Below are 15,387 nucleotides of genomic sequence, written 5' to 3'. Positions count from 1 at the left end.
GTGATCAGGCTAGAGGACTAGAAACATAAAAATGGACAAAAGCTAGAGCAATAAAATAAAATAAATTATATTACTGAGATCCCTGTAAGTTATGGTTTAACATCTGCCTTCCTGTATTGTAGACCTCATCAGGACCCATGGAGAGAAGGTGTTTCCAAAAATATCTCCAATTTGGCTGGTTGGACAGTGGGTCATCAGGGAAGCAGATGAAAATTTGTGGATTTGTGCACTAATGGATCAGCAGGAAATTGGGTTGGTAACTCTGGAGAACCACAACAGAATTTCAGCTAGAATTCTGGCCATACTTGTAGACATGCATAAACAGGAGATCATCATGATTGTGAGTCTTACTCTAGGATTCGATTTTTCAAATGTTTGAGTCCCAAATTAGCCATTTACTAGGGAGTACTCGAAGATAAATGACTTTACTTCTCTAAGCTCCAATCTTCCTTTCTATAAAATGTAGATAACGAAGGTACCTCTTCATAGAATTGTTTTGAGAAATGAATGAAGCATAAGGTATATTTAGCATAGTGCCTGACCTATATTAGGTGAATAATTAACTGTTATTTTTATTCTTCTCTCCTCTGCACCCCACTTTTCTAAGTTGCAAACAAAATAACTATACGTTGATAGTTTAAGAAAGTTTTGTTCCTGCGTGCCCCCTCTGCCTCTCTCCCACTAGATTCCAGGTGTGTGCACGGAGGTGAAATGGAGAGTAGGGGGGTAAATATAAAGTTGCCCTGGAGGCCTCCCTGGTGGCCCAGTGGTTAAGACTGTGCATTCACTTCCACTGCAAGGGGCACGGTTTCAATCCCTGATTGGGGAATTAAGATCCTGAATGCTGTGCAGGGCAATCAAAAAAAAGAAAAAAAATCAATAAATGATTTTAAAACTATATATATAAAATTGCCCTTTTAAGCACCACTCTGAATGTTATCTCCAGAGAAGGAAGCAAACCTAGGTGCAGCTGATGCATTAACCAGATATGACACAGAGAACGTTTCCTTCTCCTTTTTACTTTCAAGTTTATTCTAAGGCCCTGGATCTCTGCAGCTCAGTTGGAGGCCACGGAGAAGATGCCTACTATTCCCATGGGAGCCCCTGCCCTGCTGTGGATAGCTCTGCTGCTTTTCTGTAAGTAGAGTTACCAGCCCCCCGAAGGGGCCAGAACAGATTGGGGGAGCGGCTGGCGAGGGAAAGTTGACAGTTTTATTGCTGACTTTTTCTAGGTTATGAGCAAACTGTGGGTCATTCCCCAGGGATTCTGTAGGGAGGACAAGCTGGATAGCAGAAGAAGGGGGGTTGAGCATCATCTAAGGAGGAAGCTGGACTGAACGTCTGGTCCTTGCTATCAAGCTGGCTTTTCCTAGAGGGTAAAGGAGGGACAGCAGAGGAAGGAGAGAAGCTCCTTCTCTCCCTTGAACAGAGTCCTGAAAAGATGGTTGGCCCTTAAAACTCCATGGATGTAGACCTCAGCATCATAACCAGATCCCAGTCTTCAGATATCCAGAAGGCTGGGGTCAGATACTAACTTATTGTCTCTGGATTTTGCAGCTCCAGATGGCATGTCAGCAGGTGAGTCCTGTGTCCTTGTTCTCTCAGTATTTCAATGTGTCTGGAAATTGCCCGCCCTTCATCCTTTCCCTTCATCCCATCATCTATTTTTTAATGATTATTAATCTGCTCTTCCCTGTCTATCACACTTCCACCTGCCTCGTCTTCCTTCTTTCCCCCATTCAAAAGCTTCCCACACACCGTTTCATTCTCTCAAGTCACCCTTTCCTCTTTTATGCAAAGAATTATGTCTGCTGAGCATCTGTCTCAGCCTCTGCTCCAGATACTATGATATAAACTCATTTAATTCTTACATCATCATCCCTGATATTATTATTGCCATTTTATAACTGAGGATACTGAAACTCAGATTAAGTAATTTGTTGGAGGTTACATGGCCAACAAGGCACTGGATTCTAACATAAGTCCCTTAAATCCAAGTCTAATTCTCTTTTGAACATATTGCCTCTTCCTCATCACCACCTGGCCACTTCCGAAGTCTTCGTTCCACAAATTTGTACCACGTCTCTTTGTTCTTGAAAGCCTTTTAAGACTGATCCTCTTGGTGATTCTCAGTACCTTCCAGAATTGACATATAATTTCCATTCTCTATTCACTCACAATTAAATAGTCATAAAAATTTAGAGCTGGGAGAGGCCATGTATTTCATTTAGTCCACTACCTTAATTCATCCATTATTCACTCATTCATCAACTCAATAAATACTTAATGAATACTCACTATGTAGTAGTCATTGTGCTGAACTATGTATGAACATCTCAGACATAATCTCTGCTTGAAAAGAGACTTCAATCGTCATTTACAGATACTGAAATTGGAATCAAGAAAATTAGAGGGGTTATCCTCTTTTGTTTTTTAATATCTTACATTCATGTCCTGTTTTTTCCTAAGTTGGGAGCTAGGGTCCCTAGGTGGGACCACAAGATTCTTTCTTCCTTCCTTTAATCCTAGGACGCAGGATAGATTCTTATCACCAACAGTTTAAGGGTAGATTGACCATTGATTGACTATTATTATGTCTGTACTCTGGAAGCTGAACAGATTTCAATGATACTTTCCCTCCTTCCATATCTCTTTCCACAATCTGTTCTTCTCAAAGCCAACTGGAAATCTAAGGTGTCCTTGAATCCACCATGGAGAAAAATATTTAGAGGAGAAACTGTGACTCTTACATGTGGTGCGAACAGTTCCTCTGAAGATGAGTCCTCTGTGTGGATCCACAATGGAACCACTTTGAAAGAGACAAATTCAAGATGGGACATTGTGAAAGCACGCATGCAGGACAGTGGGGAATACCAATGCCGAATCAAAGGATTTGCCATTAGTGAACCTGTGTACCTAAACGTCATCAGTGGTAAGTTCCAGGGTTACAGAAATATCAATTCTCTCATGTGCAGAATGGCCCATCTGAAAATGGGGAGAAAGCAAGTTATTCCAAGGCTTAGAGAAGCAAGGTTGAACTCTGGGTCTCTCTCCACATACAGGTCCATCTCTCTTCTTCGGCCTCTACTCCATCTGCCCTTCTGCCTTCTTTCAATATTCTAGTAATCTCCCAATGTTACTCCACTAAGCTGTTTCATTTCTATCTTCTCTACCTGGGTACAGATGCATATTACATGGTCAAATGGCATACTGGATATGTGAACATTACAAAGAGCTCTTTGATTTAAAGAGTTACTTTGCCATTTCCATGTGTCATGACCTGAATATTAAGTTGTACTCTTTTATTTGTTTAATTTATTTATTAACTGAAGGATAATTGCTTTACAGAATTCTGCTGTTTTCTGTCAAACCTCAACATGAATCAGCCATAAGTATATATATATCCCTTCCCTTTTGAACCTCCCTCCCATCTCCCTCCCCACCCCACCCCTCTAGGTTGATACAGAGCCCCTGTTTGAGCTTCCTGAAACAGAGAGCGAAATTCCCCTTGGCTATCTGTTTTACATATGGTAAAGTAGTAAGTTGCACTCTTGATTTTGAAAGCTATCTCTTTATATTCCTCATGTACTCTATTTTTACTTAAGAACAAAGCTTATGTTTGCTTCATCACTCTCCTACTGACAACAATTAGTACAGTGTGCTCAGGCATATGTGGGTTACTTTGTAAATGTTCAGTGAACAAAGTAATGATTTCATTTGAACAGCTAGGTCATTTATATTTTGTTTTATGTTTTTAAATATAAATATTTTTAAAATATAAGCATATTTTGTATTTTTTCTCTTGAGTGAAAAGAGATCTTTCAACATCTGTGTACAAATTCTAAGTAGAAACTAAAGCAGTGTAAAATAGCTTCTTTATTTTTTTGGAGTAGATTCTAGAAAAGTCCTCAAGGATTGCTCCTAAATAAAATATGCTTTTGCAACCTAGACATGTTTCTATTCTAAATTTTGAGTTCTTAAAATGACATTAGCCATACAACCTGACTCTTATATTTTACTGACTCATTATTGACAAACATTCATTGAGACTCTACCGATTCCTAGGTATTATTAGGCCCTGGAGATATGATGAAAGGAACAGACATGCTCCTGACCTCTGAAGTAGAGAGCCCAATGAGGAAATGGACATCCAATCAATAGTTACACAAATAATTCATTCAAATTGTGATGCATGTTCTGAGGAAGCTGGAGGCTTACTGTGATTAATAGAACGGGGAAGTACCTATAAGTTTAGAGAGGACAACTCTACTAGGCTAGGACTCTCCAGGCAGAGTAGGTTTATTTCCCCTTTAGTGACCAAATGCAACAATAGAGCTGAAAGGGATAATGGGTTTCAGACCTCCTATGGGTGGGCTTATCAGAAGTGTCAGCGATGTTGTGGCCCCAGAATTACCTTTCAGGAGGAGAGAGTATTTATCAACAGAGGAGACAGGCTGGAAGCATTATTTTGTGTTTCCTTTTTATTGACCTTATGAGCCAAGAAATGGGTTAATGATAAAGGTTTCTGATACGCACTCTCTGCATGATCGTTTTTATTTATCTGATTTTTATCTTATTTTATCTGTCATTGTTAAATAAATATCTTAATGAATATTCTTCAGACTGGTTGATCCTTCAGGCCTCTGCTGAGGTGATGATGGAGGGTGAGTCCCTCTTCCTCAGGTGCCACAGTTGGAAGAATCTGAATGCCTTCAAGGTGATCTACTACAAGGATGACAGAGCTCTCAAGTACTGGTATGAGAACCACAACATCTCCATCACTAATGTCACAGAAGGGGACAGTGGCATCTATTACTGTGTGGGCAGAATTCAGAGGCTCAACTACACCTCTAATAAACTCAAGATTATAGTAAAAAAACGTAAGTTGGTGAAGGAAAGGGAATGGGTCCATAGCAGGGGAAAGGAGAAAGAACATTTGAGCTTAATGCAATTGAAGCTATAGAATGCAAGCAACTGTGATTCCCTGAAAAGTCTACTAGATTTGCAGTGAGGAGACCAGGGGTAGAGTATATCCCTTAGTCTCTGTCTCGGATTCCTTACTTGTTCAATGGCAACAGTAATACTTTCTCACATTATGTAATGTTTACAGATGTTAAATGCAATAGTTGTAAAATGGATTTTTAAACTGTTGAATACTAGTCAAGCAAAGTCACCTATTGCTTCTGGGGAGAAACTTACATTTATCAAATAGAAAAAGAGTTTCAAAGTTGAAGGAACAAACTCTTTATAGCTTGAAGAGTCTATTCTAGCCTATGAGGGATGGGGAAAGGAAACTAAGTCAACAGGCTGTGTGCCTGTAAATTAGGAGATGAGAAAGAGGGCTTGATATGGAAAGAGTAGTCAGGCAGGCTGCCTCTGTAGTCAATGAAAGGCTGCCATTTCCAAATTTCATATAAAAGAAGGAGCCTTTAAAATATTTGCTTTGCAATGAGGAAATAAGACATTTGCTTGGTACACTTTGCTCATGCCAAAATCTTAAAAAACATGAGACCAGAAGCCACAATTAGTTTCTAATGGTAGTTCTCTGTTAACTAATTTGAGACCCGTTGTTTGATTTTCACTATGCTTCCAGTATCCTTATCTATAAAATAAAGGGTTTGGACTAAACTTCATTAAAACTGTTTGCAGAATTAAAAAAAAAATACTGATGTCTGTATATCATCCCTTGAGCTTCTAACTTAATTAGCTTGGAATGAGACCTGGACATCAATATTTAAAAGCTCTTCCAGGTAATGGTAATAGGCAGCTAGTGTTGAGAGTCACCAGTCTAGGTGACCTGTGAGTAATTTCTGGCTATAATATTCTAGGGTTCTAAAATTCTAGAAAAATCACAAAAAAAATCACTACTTTGTAAATAGAATAGCAGAATCACAAAACAGTGGAATTGAAAGGCAATTTACTTATTGCCTTGCTTGCCTTGCTCAGTCGCTCCATTGTGTCTGACTCAGCAACCCCATGAACTTAGCCTGTCAGGCTCCTCTGTCCATGGGATTTTCCAGGCAAGAATACTGGAGTGGGTTGCCATTTCCTCCTCGAGGGGATTGTCCCAACCCAAGGATCAAACCTGGGAAGCCAACTTATTAATATTTATGATCTAGCCCAATATCTTAATTTCACCCAACAGACATGCAATGAGTGATGACTGTTTGAGAAATAAGGCACTGGTGACCCCCTGCCCTTACTCTATCTGCTTCCCACCTCCATGTCCTATGTGGACACTGGTCTCGTGAGGCTCCAAGGAAGGGATCATCTTTCCTGTGACCTTTCCCATTAGGCATATTGGCCAGACAAGCCAAGGGACTGTGGGGGAAATACTTAGGACTCCCTAGGGCTTCAGGGTGCACAGACTAAGGAACCCAAACCTGTGAGTGTTTTGTCTCTGCTCCTGGATGTCATTTCATGCTAGAAGGTGAAGGACCATGTTGGATCCTTCTTTTAGGGGAGAGGAAGACTTTAATCTCACTTTTCAATTCCTAATTTGAGTTATGTTTCTTATTGCCTCTAGAGTACACTCAAAGCAAGTATTTCTGGCTACAATTTCTTATCCCATTGTTGGTGGTGATTCTGTTTGCTGTGGACACAGGGTTGCTTATCTCGACCCAGAAGCAGTTCACGTTACTCTTGAAGATGAAGAGAATCAGAAAACGCAACAGATTTACGGACCCACAGCCTAAACCAGATCCCCCAGGGAACTGATGTCACTCCTCAAGAAACCTCTGCAATAGCAGAGGTTTTTGGCTTTAGTAAACGCTTCTCAGTTGTCAAAGACAGCTCACAAGGTACATAGAAAAAGCTCACGGCTTTATAGAACTGCTTCATTAAACTGATCGAGTGGCATGTAATAGGAAGTGCTCAATAAGCATCATTTATATAAGTAAAGAAATGAATAGATTCATTTATTAGAATCTGTAAAAGAGATATACAACTTGAATAAAAGTATGAAACCATGTAATGTGACACTTTTAAGTATTCGAGGCTTGCTAGTTTTGAGGCATAACCATGAAGTCCTAGATTAGAAATGTTCTCTTTTGTAATGTTCTCTCCATTGTAAGTCTGACCTACGAATGAGAAGACAAGGAAGGATGTGCTGATGAAGCTGATCATTTTTATGCTGTCTCTTCACTTACTATCACATGAACTTTTAGCTCTTGGCAGAATCTGGGGCAGACTTGAGCCCCTGAATTCTGGGGGTGAGGCTCCATCTAAGAGTTCCCTGTGATTGTTTCACTCCTCTATTATCTCCCCAAATTAAATCTTGTATATCCTCTTACAGTGCCTGAACTAAGCATCTTAGAGAGACTCGCACATAATAATAACTCTCAAAATGAAAAAGTACAAGATTGAATGAGATCTCAAACAAAGTCCCAGTCTTTTCTCTCCCACCCCTGCCCCACCTCTTCTCATGGAGACAGTTATATGGGGCCTTGGGGAAAGCATTAGAAAAGAGAGCAAGGTACTGTCGGTGCTGACCAGGAGTTTACAACAGGAAATGGGAGATCAGAGCACCTTTAGTTTATCTGTTTTTTTGAACAATTAAAAACTTAAGGAAGTGAACTAGGGGGAACGTTTGTAAATATTCATAAGACTGACAAGTCCCATTTTCTCCAAAGAGGTCATAAAGAATAGAGAAATTATTAAAGCTCTTTTTTTTTTTAATATAGGTATCTGCTGTTGGCATGAGGGAAACCCTTTCATCCCCTTGAGTTCTTGTGGCTGAACTAATAATAAAGTTGACACCAGACAAATTAACAGGAGAAAAAGAAAGAAATTTTAATTCATGTGCTCAGAGGTCTTATAGAAATGGGACCTAACAAGTGGCCAAAGCAGGCAACCTTTATACTTTTTAGACAAAGAAATGATACATTTGAAAGGAATTGACAGGACAGAGAAGCTTAGGTTTGGAGTGCTCAATTCATGAAGAATCTAAACAGAGATTGGGCTTGAGGTATTAAATAAAAGAAGAAACAAGGTTTTCTTATTATTATTATTTTTAATTGGAGGATAGTTGTATATATCTCTTCACTCCATCCCACCTGTCTAGGTCCTCACAGAGCACTGGGCTGAGCTCCTCATGTTATATATATACACATTCATTTTCATTTCTTTTCCATTATGGTTTATTACAGAATATTGAATATAGTTCCCTCTGTCATATAGTAGGACCCTGTTGTTTATCCATCCTATATATAATGGTTTGAATCTGCTAATCCCAAACTCCCAAATCCATCCACCCTGCTTCTTAAGTAACTTTAATTCAAAATATTCAATATATCATCGTGGCATATTTAGAGACAGCCCACATTGAGCCCTAACACTGATATGAACCTCCTTAACACTGTCCATGCTGTTTCTGTTTTTAATAATTTCAGAGAGACAGTGACCAGATTCCCAGGAAAGGACTGTGGCACTTGGCTTTGTGTAAAGAGGCTTTATGGGTGGAGAAGGGATTTTTTTCTGCAACAATAGGCCGGGAAAAGTCCCTATAGGAAGCTCCTTGCTGCTATTCCTAGATATTCCCCTACCTTTAGGAAAAGATAGAATGTTTATTATAGTTACAGCCTTGGGACCAGAGTCATACAGAACATTCATTAACAACATCCAGTCTCATGATGTTTTACACACAGCTGTGCATCAGGCTGAAGAGCAAGTTACTTACTCCTATATTTGGTCTGAGGCTAAGTGACCCAGAAGAACTGAGAGAGATTGAACATGGATAGTCCAGGCTTTGTAAGCTTTAGATACATCTTTCTGAGTCTTGACTGTTACACTTCATTTTTACTTCCATTTACATTCTCACCCCAGCTTGCAAGCACTATGGACTGAGCACAGACCTGGAAGTTCGAGCTGTTGATAACTAGCTGTGTGACTGGGGCAAGTTCTTGTCAGCCTCAGATTCCATTTCCTCTTTGTAACAAGGGAGGTTTGGACTAGGCGGTCTCTAAGCTCCTTTTTAGCCCAGACATTTTGTCTTTCTTTACACGGGAACCTGGCTCTATGTGGTGACTCTCCAGCACAAAGGTTCAGAACACATTCCCCAAGAAGCTCCAGTGTGAATTTTTCTTTCATTCTCCACATACTGTTCTCTCCTTTCACTGTGTTCTTCCATATATTTAAATTTCAGGCTTGTATCAGACTTACGTCTATCATTTATTTCCACATTTTTTCTTCCCGATAGTCATACATCTATTCTGTAGGGACCATGGAACACATAGTTGGATCTTGAGTACTCTGTGGACCCTCCAAATATGGCACTTATAGAGATGTCTTTTAATATATATATATATATATATATATATATATATGTATATAATCTATCTGTGACAGAGAAATAGTATGAATGGTCACCAAATGATTAGATAGAAATAATTCATCCCAGCTTCACCCTCTGTTACCTCCAATCTCTTACCATAATGGTCTAGACTAGCTCATAAAGCAAATTTCTTTCCCATGGTTGCTGTTCCAAATTATCTGCCATAAACTATCACAAACTCCTAACAATAAAGGATTTGTTTTTGAATATCAAGTCAGTAGCTCCCCGCTACTGGCCAGCGGAAGACAAATTTCCATGGCCCTTAGGAGTAGGAACAGACAAAAGATACACCTTGTGAGTATTTCAGGAAATTGAATAGTTGAAGAAAGGCTCTGCTCTTTCTCTCTTTTCATTAAACGGAACATGGAACAACAGAACATCTCCTTGAAGTCAGAAATGGGAGCTTTATGTTGAGAATGGCAGAGGCACTTGCCAGCCTGGGTACCCAGAAAACCTCAGAGAGTAGTATTATCTCCTTGCCTTAAGTTGTCTACCCAGCCCTGGGCAGTTAGTCACCAAGTCCAAGTTCCCAGCTGATGCCTTATCAGCTTCCATGACATTCCACCGCAGGTCTTTTACTCTATAACTGTGCCCAAGATCACTGTTAAAGCCATTTGCATATATCACTTACAGCATCCACAATCTTTCCCTTCTTGAAGACTTTCCTGTTTTTCCTGTTATTTTCAATTTTTGAATTATCACTGAGAGAAATCAGTAATCTCACTGCAAGGTAAGGAATGCAATGAAATTGAACTTGCTTACAGAGAAATTTTTGAAGACCAAGAAATGACTTCCTGTAGATTCTGAGAAAAATGCTAATTTTTATTTATTTATTTATTTTTTTACCAGTTTGCAACAAGGTAATACTGCACTGCCACAGACTAAGCTGAACCAAAGCAAATACCATTCAATTAATAGGATTAAATTTTTGAAAATTAACATCTTATTAAAATGAAAATATAGGAACCACTGATCTTCTACCTTCACTAGCTCATATCAAGGCTGAAAATTTGGAGTCTCCATTGACCAACCACTGTTCTAGAAATGGGATCCTAAAATGTTTCAGACTGGGATCTCTAGGAAACAGAGTCTGAAACAGAGATTTGAAAGCAGTAAATTTATTAAGGAGTGCTCTCAGCGTAAACACCCATGAGGGATGAAGGTAGAAGGGGAAGTGGAAATGTGAGGGAGTCATGCAAAAACTTCAAATCATCCCACAGATAGGAATTCCAGAATCTGGGAGTACCCTTCATAGCTATCTTACGTTGAGGAAAGGTTACCAGTCTTTATACCCTGAAAAAGATAAGTCATTGGAAAGGCTACCCATGGAAAGGGGTTGTGACTCTGGAGATGGCAGTTCTTTAGCATGGTAGTTCCTGAAGTAGGACTCAACTGCAAGCTGTCAGCCCAAGACATTTCCAGCAGCGAGGGAAATAGATGTTTGGGTCCTGAAGGGGCTGCACCAGAGCAGCTACCAAATACAATTTCAAACTGAAGTGAGTGTGTCACTGGCCATCAGATCTTTACCTAATAGTTTTATCTATACTAAACAGAACTACTAAGAAAAAATATATAACTGTTTTCTGGCTATCCTAACAGAAATAAACTGACTCTGTAATTTCTAAAAATATGGTCACCAAGGCAAAGATATTTTTTATCTTTTATCTCTGGTCGGATTTTATACACCAGTGTTTTTCAGCAAAGCTAGATATGTTAAGTTGACTTAGAAGATTTGTTAATTTCCATTGGTTTGCCCCAGTTTCAGCACCTAGCTAACTTCATGACACTCTTACAAGTGACATTTTGCCTCTGCAGGATCACCGCATGAGATCTGCTAGATTCTGGAGACTGAAGAAGCTGGGTCTGAAATGCAGGCTATACCTGTTCTTTAGTATAGAAGGCCCAGTGGAGTGAAAGGATGAGGGAGAGAGAACCAGAGCATATGCTTTCACCTTCTGTGATGCTCAGACATAAAACGCTGTTTTTTAAACTCAGGTTTTAAGTTGGGGATATCTAAGAAGAAATTTCTGAAGATTAACGTCTGAAAGCTTAGGTGGTTTTTGTTGTTAAGTTGGTGAGTTGTGTTCAATTCTTTTGTGACCCCATGGACTGTAGCCCGCCAGGTTCTTCTGTCTGTGGGATTTCCCAAGCAAGAATAGTGCAGTGGATTGCCATTTCCTTCTCCAGGGGATCTTCCTGACCCAGGGGTCAAACCTACCTCTTCTGAACTGGCAGGCAGATTCTTCACCACTGAGCTGCTGGGAAGCCATGATAGCTTAGGAGCTGACTGGAAAATTTTTTCATTAAATCAAGCTTCAGACTTCTTCTCATTAATAAATGACTTCAGAAGCTGTTGTTAAAGTGTTTACATTTATAACACTATTTCAAAGATTTAGGTCTACTCTGCAAAAGGAACTACGATTCTTCTTGGCTCCTCCCAGCCTCCATCCTCTTTCACTCCTGTGTTGGAGGTGTGAAAGCATTAAACTGTTCATCACGATCTCCTTCCCCAAGGAGTTTTCTCCCTAGTTTTTACCTAGGCATCTTGGGGCTGGACAACCCACCTCTATGCTCTCAGTAGCCAAAGATCTTCTGCATTACCGCATCTGTACTCCTCATTTCCAGAAATAGTCAGTTAGGGCAGTTCTATCCACTTAGAGAGTGGGTTTTTTCGTTTGTTCGTTTGCCATTTGAAGATCCCTCAGGCTGTGGTGGGATATTAGCAAGCAGCAAAATCAGATTACAAAAAGCCTTCAACATCCACAGAAAAGGACATGCATGTGTCTCCACACTTACTTGTTAAATAAAATTTTGCACAAATTGCTCCTACGCCCTTAACCACCACAACAGAGGTTTCTCTGAGGCGGTTTCCAAGCACTTTATTCATTAGCCTTTTAGAACTCTGCTGAATTTTGTGTCTTATTGTAGTTGTATAATCCAACATATTCTCAGGACATATTTAGATATGTACATGAGTGTGTGACAGAATATGGGTATGAATGACCCAAGCAGATAAATCTTTTCCCTGTATTCTTAAGGGTATAATAAGTCATTTCCTATCCTCTCTTAAGGAGAACACAGAGAAGCACAACTAACTCAAACGGAAGCCTCCAGTGTTAGCACCCAATTCAGTCTATTCTTGATCCCATACTTAGCAGCATTACTAAAACAGCATTAAAATTAATATATGTTTATGAAATGAGAGAAAAGGCCTTCCACAACTCTCCTCACTGAGAGGAGAGGGGTTTTTGCCCCATGGCTCTGCACAAAGCATCTTTGACATCCTGGTTCCTCAGACTGTACACGACAGGGTTTAGCAGAGGGGTGATCACTGTGTACGTCACTGAGATCAGTCTGTCCTGCCCCAGGGAACTCTGGGACTTAGGCTTCAGGTAAATGATAGAGGCACAGCCATAGTGGATGATGACCACAATGAGGTGGGAGGCGCAGGTGGCAAAGGCCTTCTTCCGACCCTCAGCTGAAGCAATCTTGAGGATGGTGGAGATGATGAGGACATAAGAGATGAAGACCAGTCCCATGGGTACAACAAGGACACAAATACTGACAAAAAAGTTGATGATCTCATTGATAGTGGTGTCTGTGCAGGCCAGCTTCAGCAGGGGTCTCACATCGCAAAAGAAGTGAGAGATGATAAAGGCATCACAGAAGGGCAGGCCAAACACAGACGTTACCTGGACAATGGCCATACTCAGGCCAATTCCCAGGGACCCAGTTGCCAACTGGATACAGGCCTCTTTACCCATGATGACCGAATACCGTAGAGGGTTGCAGATGGCCATGTAGCGATCGTATCCCATGGCTGTGAGCAAGAAGCAGTTATTGATACCAAAGGTTAGATAGAAAAAGAGCTGAGTGGCACAGCCTTGGAGAGAAATGGTCTGATGAGGACTCAGGAGGCCAGAAAGCATACAGGGAATGATGGCCACAGTATAGCAGGTCTCAGAGATGGACAACATGCTTAGGAAAAAGTACATGGGAGTATGAAGATGACGGTCCAGGCGAATAATAGTCAAAATAACGGCATTGCCAGAGAGAGTCAGCAGGTACAAAGTTAGAAAGACAACAAACAAACCAAGCCTGTGCTGCCGCCCAAAGCTGGAGAAATCTTCAAAAAGGAACTCAGCCACAGAAGTGGAGTTTGGCTTTGGCATTGAGGGAGGTTGAGGTCTAAGAGAGCTCAGCAAAGGAAAGAAAGGTATGATGAATTAATCATGAAAGATAGTAGGCTGGACCAAGGCCTTCAGGGAAGGGTGTGTCCATTCTCTGAGCAATGCCTGAGCCCTCAAGAGTCATCAGTGTTCAGGTTAGACACATGCTCAGAGCCATCACTTTCCCCCTCTTTTCTTTAGTACTATAAAGGTTTTACCCCAGGACCCTGGGGTTTATGGCAGAAATAGATCTGAGAAAGAAAAGAGAGGCACATCAAAAGGCAGATTTGTAGAAATAATTACCCAGCCACTGAAGAGGTGAGTTCAGGTGCAGGAAGAAGCCCAGCTCTAAAGTTCTTCCTCCAACACTCTTCTTTTTTTTTTTTTTTTTTGCAGGAGAGAAGATACTTACAGCCAATTAACATATGAAGACATATTCAAATCTCAGTATTAATCAGCAAAATGCAAGGCAAGATGGTGACATATCATTTTAGACTCATTCAACTGTCAAAAATAAACTGGCCAAAGCAAGTGTCCTCCTCCAGCACTTTTGACTTAGCCCCTCAGCTTTCAATGGTGAACAGTGATCTAAGTGAAAGACGAAGGATACCCAATGGCTGATATTCTATCAACACTGTCAGAATGCACTATCAAGACCGGATGTCCTGAAAGCGTCCTAGGATGACCTCCTCAGAACCCTTTGTCCTAGGCTTTACTTCCCTAAGTCCTGCACTAAAATCTACTGTGATCATGAAAGACTCAAAAAGACCGTGCAGGTTTTAGCTTATTTCCCTGAATTCTAGCCAAAGGCAAGGAGAGAATGAAATAAATATGAACTTACCCCTTCAAGTCACTTCAAGTATGAAAAGGTTTTCCTAGTGTGAGAAAAGATAAGACATTTAATCAGAGAAGATGTTTTGTAACAGATGCTCTATTTTTCATTTCAATATTGTATATTCCAAGTTGTGATTGGAGACCATACTCGAAGAGTTAACATCGCCCATAAACCTGTATCTACTTCTGATTACCCACCGTTTAACAATTACTCCCATTCAGGAAGCTAAGAGAGATCCTAATTATATTCCTTTCCTGTTTGTTCCTGAAGACAGTGCTTCCTGAAATTCTCTCCACTCTGTCTTCTCCTCTCCATGCTTCTTATCAACACTCAACTTTCAACCTCAAAAAATTTTCCTAATTAATCCCCTTTATTTCAGCTGACCTTAGTCCAAGTCTTCCTCCTGAATGCTGTCATAACATTCTTTTAAGAAGTCTGCTGATGGAGATTTCTTGTACAAATTCCTACATGCGTGCGTGCTAAGTCGCTTCGGTCATGTCTGACTCTTTGCAATCCCATGGACTGTAGCCTTCCAGGTCCTCTGTTCATGGGATTCTCCAGACAAGAATACAGATATGGGTTGCCATGCCCTCTTCCAGAGGATCTTCCTGATCCATAGATCAAACATTTGTCTCCTACATTGGAGGTGTATTCTTTACTCACTGAGCCACCTGGGAAGCCCCTAAATTCCTTCATTAGCCTCTCTAAATTTAAGGCATAATATTTAAACTTATTTATATATTGAATACAGTAAAGCTCCACAAAGTTGACATAAGTATTACATGAGTTAATATATTAGAAGAGTTTGATACAGTACTCAACACAGAGAGAGCCTTTAATAAATAATAGTTTTATTAGTACTTTCTTCTGCAGGATCTTAGTTCTGCAACCAGCAATGGAACCTGAGTCCTCAGCAGTGAAAGTACTGAATCTTAACCATTGGATGGCCAGGGAATTCCCTAGTATTTCTTTTTATTTTCCACATATTTAAATGTTTAAACCAGTTTAAATACTTCAGAGAAGCAGGATAGGGTAGACAGGCTTGAACCTAG

At 40.2% G+C, this 15,387-nt stretch overlaps 2 protein-coding genes across 2 annotated transcripts; one reads left to right on the top strand and one right to left on the bottom strand.

The window, feature by feature from the left end:
* The first annotated feature begins 1,079 nt into the window (after positions 1-1,079).
* Positions 1,080-6,717, top strand: FCER1A (Fc epsilon receptor Ia). The gene is made up of 5 exons (XM_052638134.1): positions 1,080-1,137; positions 1,558-1,578; positions 2,678-2,932; positions 4,623-4,880; positions 6,527-6,717. Exons 1-5 carry the CDS (start codon positions 1,080-1,082, stop codon positions 6,715-6,717), a joined length of 783 nt encoding a protein of 260 aa, XP_052494094.1.
* A 5,841-nt stretch (positions 6,718-12,558) lies between these two features.
* Positions 12,559-13,503, bottom strand: LOC128045210 (olfactory receptor 10J3-like). Its single transcript, XM_052637703.1, has one exon. The coding sequence runs from the start codon at positions 13,501-13,503 to the stop codon at positions 12,559-12,561; it is 945 nt and encodes a 314-aa protein (XP_052493663.1).
* Between the last annotated feature and the right edge of the window lie 1,884 nt (positions 13,504-15,387).

This window comes from Budorcas taxicolor, chromosome 3, assembly GCF_023091745.1.
Source record: "Budorcas taxicolor isolate Tak-1 chromosome 3, Takin1.1, whole genome shotgun sequence".
In the NCBI taxonomy this organism is placed as follows: Eukaryota; Metazoa; Chordata; class Mammalia; order Artiodactyla; family Bovidae; genus Budorcas; species Budorcas taxicolor.
The sequence above is the reverse complement of the archived record's forward strand: the minus strand, read 5'-3'. Positions and strand labels throughout refer to the sequence as shown.

Bases quoted from the DNA above. Each gene is read 5' to 3' on its own strand.
- FCER1A (XM_052638134.1), top strand. From the start codon at position 1,080: ATGCCTACTATTCCCATGGGAGCCCCTGCCCTGCTGTGGATAGCTCTG. The intron at 2,933-4,622 runs GTAAGTTCCAGG...AATATTCTTCAG, and splicing joins GTACCTAAACGTCATCAGTG to ACTGGTTGATCCTTCAGGCC. The intron at 4,881-6,526 runs GTAAGTTGGTGA...TATTGCCTCTAG, and splicing joins CAAGATTATAGTAAAAAAAC to AGTACACTCAAAGCAAGTAT.
- LOC128045210 (XM_052637703.1), bottom strand. From the start codon at position 13,503: ATGCCAAAGCCAAACTCCACTTCTGTGGCTGAGTTCCTTTTTGAAGAT.